This window comes from Nothoprocta perdicaria, unplaced genomic scaffold, assembly GCF_003342845.1.
Source record: "Nothoprocta perdicaria isolate Ctin4 unplaced genomic scaffold, notPer1 scaffold_109, whole genome shotgun sequence".
In the NCBI taxonomy this organism is placed as follows: domain Eukaryota; kingdom Metazoa; phylum Chordata; class Aves; order Tinamiformes; family Tinamidae; genus Nothoprocta; species Nothoprocta perdicaria.
The window spans coordinates 1,318,544-1,323,800 of record NW_020454194.1 but is presented as its reverse complement, the minus strand read 5'-3'; the positions used below and the strand labels follow the sequence as shown (position 1 = coordinate 1,323,800).

General features: G+C 37.7%; 1 protein-coding gene across 1 annotated transcript in view; it reads right to left on the bottom strand.

The window, feature by feature from the left end:
- Positions 1-3,496: 3,496 nt before the first annotated feature.
- Positions 3,497-5,257, bottom strand: part of MID1 (midline 1) — a 172,081-nt gene continuing 170,320 nt past the window's right edge. The window contains exon 10 of the mRNA XM_026047198.1: positions 3,497-4,134. Within this exon, the coding sequence (XP_025902983.1) occupies positions 3,786-4,134 (349 nt within the window). The 3' untranslated portion in view covers positions 3,497-3,785. The remainder of the gene's footprint in view (positions 4,135-5,257) is intronic.

The following is a 5,257-nucleotide window of genomic DNA, read 5'->3' as shown; positions in this document are numbered from 1 at the left end:
AAGATAGATTGGTCAAGTTGGGGATGTTTGCATTGGGTCCCTCAAATGCTGACTGCATATAAATCAGCATGTGGAAATACAACTATTCCAAYGACACAAGTGTAAGAAATATAGACATACAGTCTATGGGACACCTCCATGCCCCTTCAAGAACATGTAAGATCAAGACCAAGACTGCAGATCTGGACAGATATCTGAACATATAGTTGTGAGAAAAGAACATGAAGAGGAAAGACTTAAACCCTGAAGAATACAAATTATTAAGCTACACTAAATAATTAYTTCATTTAGTTCACTAGACAAATCATGGAATATGGCCCATTACTGAAAGATCCCCTCCTCTCCCCAGCTTATGCATGCATCAGCTTGTGGAAGTCTAACACWTTGAAAATCTTAATCGGTCTCAGAACAAAAATGTTTCCCCACCTCTGTGGGGAACAAAAATGTTTCCTCTATACGAAGGTGGTCAAGAACATTGACTACTCAGAGACAACATTGCTGTCTTCTAAGGGGACTGCTCTACAGTTTGCTCTAACTCCATTGAATCATGAATTTGGTGTTGTGCATCTCCTTGAAACAATCATTACACGGACATAGGATTCATCTGTTATATTTGTTGCTTGTGTCTCAGCAGATGCAAGTTCATAAATATACCTTTGTTAAATATGGTATTACACCACACTATTTCATTACTACTCATAAAATGTTCAAAGAACAGGCCAAGCTTCTATAAATCTGCACTCTGTATTCAAGTTTTATTTTTACACAAGGATTACCATTTCCCTAGACTTCAAACAACCCTTTTGGACCAAGCAATAGGCCACAGACCACAGAAGCTGCATTTTCAAATGGATGCTTTTATTATTTAATCATTAATTGAATCAAATATTGTAAAATAAACAGATTTTGTTCCTTAAAAAATATCCAGATGAATACCATTTATAGCAACCTTGTTTCCTCATAGTCATACACAATATGAAATGGATCAAGGAATAAGCGGAAARGGAACACCCGACTAACTGTTTTCAATCTGTGTGTGTGTGTGTACGTACATATGTGCATATGTATACACATTACACTATTATCTGCATATATACTCGTGTGTGTATACTTACAGATATATATACATATATACACACAAACATATGTGCATACTGATGGAGTTAATAGTCCACTAGAGAAACATGGTTTAGTTCCAAGTGAAGAATGAAGTATTTGTGTTGAAATACACTGACACAGCAGGGCTTTAGATAACAGGCCATTCTCCTCCTGTTGGCCAAAACCAAGATCTGTCTTTAGACTCACAGTCTGTGTTCAAAATGAAAATATGTGAAGTCATGGGATACCTTTCAAATTCATGGTATAAGTTCCATTTAGCTTGATCTCTGACAGCATTGCATGGTTAAACACTGCACAGTGTTTTCATTTGCTTACTACTAAAATCAGCTTCTAAATTTAATATTTCTGGCAAAACAAGAGGTACAGAGCTTTGCTACATATACTGTGGTAATAATATATTCCTTTCTGTTAAGCAGAAATTTGGCAACAAACCTATTTTAAAATTCACTTCCCCTTGCAACTTTTTATTATAGCTTTGTATCAATCACCTTCTGTCAAATTGTTATATACTTCATGCTATTTGAAATGCCTTCCAAATATCCTAGGCCAGACCACCTGGACAATGTGCACTAGGTTGTATTGGTAACCTTGAGCTCAGTTATAGAATGTAATGTTTGAGGATCTGCCTACTTTTATAATTTTTGGGCAGGTCTATTTCTTTACTATCAGAGATACTAGAAAAAAACATTGCAGTATATTGTATGTATACTGCACGTATATGTATATTTTCCCTTATCCATATCAGTAGGAAGCAATGGTTCTAGTTAACACAGTGTCAGACTTTTCTCCATTTAATTCAGGAGATAGCAGGGCATGTAGAGGGAAAACAATGGAACATGGACTGACATTTAATTTCTATTGAAAAAAAAAAGAAAAAACTATAAGCATGTATGTACTTATAATCTCGCTCATATCATCATAAGGCAAATTCTAGTACATCTTTGTACCTGGAGAACCTGAATATATAAAATTTGAAGCTGAGATTGGGACCACTTTTTGTTGGTCCCATTAGAGATCAAAGTGCATTAAGGCATCCTTTATAAAGGATACCTAAAGCAAGATTTTAAATCACTAGGCAAACTTTTTCTCAATGATGATATTCAATTTACCTCCTGCATACCAACTATAAAACACTGTAGGAAAATCATCCTTTTAGAGCTGTCATATAGCCTTATACATTTCATAATTCTCAAGAATCTCCTCAAAAGATCTCTTATACATAAATACTGAGTTACAAAGGGCTCCTACTCTGTATAAAGAGAAGAGGGGGAAAAATGCACCAAATTCAGCTTTAGGATAAAGGAGGTATAACCATATTGGCTTCATTGGCCTTTCACATATCAACATTAGGATGAGTGTAGAGCTTACCTGTGCAGATTCCTACTGCTGCTGAAATTTTGTTATCTACCCCTTGTTCACAAAGAGAAATATGCTCTCCCAGACAATCTAAGACAATAAAAAATATGAGTGAACTCCAGTTACAATGTTTCTCCATACAGCACTTGTAAAGCAGATTTCCTTGCTTTGTTATAGATACTGCATAGTGTGCAACAATAAAGCATTTGTATTTAATTTAAAATCCATGGTAAGTGACTCATGTCTCATTTCCTAGTTACTGGTAGGCTTGCTGCATTGAACCTTGTAGAATCAGCAATAGCATTCATATGTCTACCATCAGAACTGTGTCATCTTCTATTACAATCAAACCTTAAATGATACAATGCTTTAACAAATTAGGCTACAGTCAGACCTTGGATTGGCTGCTCTCCTCCAGTGTTGCTGATTTTCAGGGATGAGTCTTTCACATCCTCAGTGATTCTACAATGTTTCCCAAAGATAAAAGTGAAGCACTGGTAGATGGGAATGCTGCCATCAATAAAATAAACCCCTAGATGTTTTATCCACTCACATTTCTACAAGACATTTCACTTTTTGTTTTTCTTTTATGAACAGAAAACAGGCTGCCCTGTGAACAGAAGTAAATTGAACTTTCTCATTTTGCTCTATTGGCCAGCTCCACTTGTTTACTTATGTTCATTTTGGTCTGCACATTCGCATGTGCAAAGTGGAAATCAGGAGGTGTAGCACACACTAAGACTGGTAATGACAGCAGTAATATTGACATGAATAAAAGTTGCAGTATAAGGACTTGTCCACTGCACGTTTTTCATTCTTCCAATTTTCTGCTTTTATCCATTGTAAAATAAAGGGATGTAATGAGCTGATGAAACTTTAGTGGATAAGGTCATCAACAGGCAAAAACAAAACAGTTGTTTTTCAGGTATCCAAATCAAGCTTTCCCCCCTCTCTCTCTCCCTCTTTTCTTTTCTTTTTTTTTTTTTTTTTTTTTTTTATAAATAATTTATAAACCTTCCTATAAGAGACTAAATACAAAACAAAACCAATGAAACCAATCGGCAAAAGAAGTTCTGAGATATTATTAAAGCCACTTCTCCTTCGGAATAAAGGGAAGCCCACTAGTCCTTCGGAATAAAGGGAAGCCCACTAGTCCTTCGGAATAAAGGGAGCCTCTCCCATTTCCAGCTCTGGCGGGAAACAATCGCACAGCCAGGGATGTCCTACCATTGGCCATGGCTGGCCCGGGGCGAGCTCCCATCGGGCAGCTCACCACAAATGCCTCATTCCACCTCCTGCCTTTTCTGCAGTCACGCAAGCTGCTCGGAGGAGTCCAAGTGGTCGGGGATAGGCAGGCCAGTGATAATTGTCAAACACTTGTTCCACACGGTGAAGGTGGGGCACACAGGCTGTCCAAACGTAATGTCAAAGGTGTAAAGGTGTAGGGAGTTCAAAGCATCGTAGAAGGCAAGGGAGCCGTTGTCGTAGTCCAGCAAAATCCCAACGCGGCGGAGATGTGGTGCGGGCTCTATGGGAATTTCTTTGCTGTTGTGCCGCACCACCCACGTGTTGTTGCAGCGGCAAAGCACCCAGGAGGCAGAGTTCTTGCCAATCCACTCGTGTTTTGGTGCCGACTTATAGGAAATACCAATGGCATACCTGTAAAACAAACACAGCTCAAGAAAACACATGCTTCTCGCCATGCTTGCCTGTCAGTATAGCTAAATGTTAGCTCAGGGGACTCACAGGAGTGCCTCTTACTTACGCTGTTCTAATTAAGTTCTAATCAAGTGAATTTCAACCATAATATCTGCATACACTTGTTTAATGTTTTTCACTATCTCTCTTTCGGGTCTGAATGGTCAGGGAAATTTTATCGTTTTCTGCCTTGTTTGTAGTTTGGCTGCTATGGTATTTTTTTGGATCATTTGTCTCTGATATTCAGAAGGAAAATTGCTGAGTACCGAGCAATATAGAGTTTAAATCAACTGGGTCTCACATTTCCACTTCCAAACAGATGACTACAGAGAAATTCATTGATTTTAAAATGCATTGCTATCTGTCAGCTAATCTGATCTTCAATTGCTCCTTTAACATATGGCCCAGAAKAAGGAATGCAAGAGTATACATCAAAGTACACATTAGAAAAACTATTTTTGCCATTCCTAAACATGTTTTACCAGATGTTGGTGTGGTTTTTAGATTCAAATGAGCAGATTTTAGACTGGGTACTGGGCCAAGTGAAGCACTGTAGGTGAAGACATTTGCTCTGAAACCATAATTTATGGCAAGATGTACTGGGCAAGAAAATTATGAAAATGTTCTCATTAATGGACATCCTGGGCAAAAAAATGATTTCTCATATACAAAATAAATATATACATTCCTCACATTCTATACATACTCTAGGGCTTGTTGAGCTTTCATCTTAACAGGAATTAACTTTCCATAAACTCTTTTTATTCCTCATACCTGGCACAACAAACAACATTAACCTTGTTTTAAAGGTATCCTACAGAAGACCTTAATAATTTCCATTCCACTTCCTTTCATCATAACTGTTACTTTCGAATCCCAAAGAATAACTTCTATTCCACTAACCAAAGGGGTCCCTCATGTGCCTATGTAACACAGAAGATCATTTAGAAATAAAGGAATGGAGTCCTTCATTTCTTGTCTCTTGTTTCATCCACTGAGATGCAACATTACTTTCCCTCCTTAGAACCAGATCTGACTTTCAGTCCTGTGAAACAGGCTCATCAAAGTATCTTCACGTTTTCTT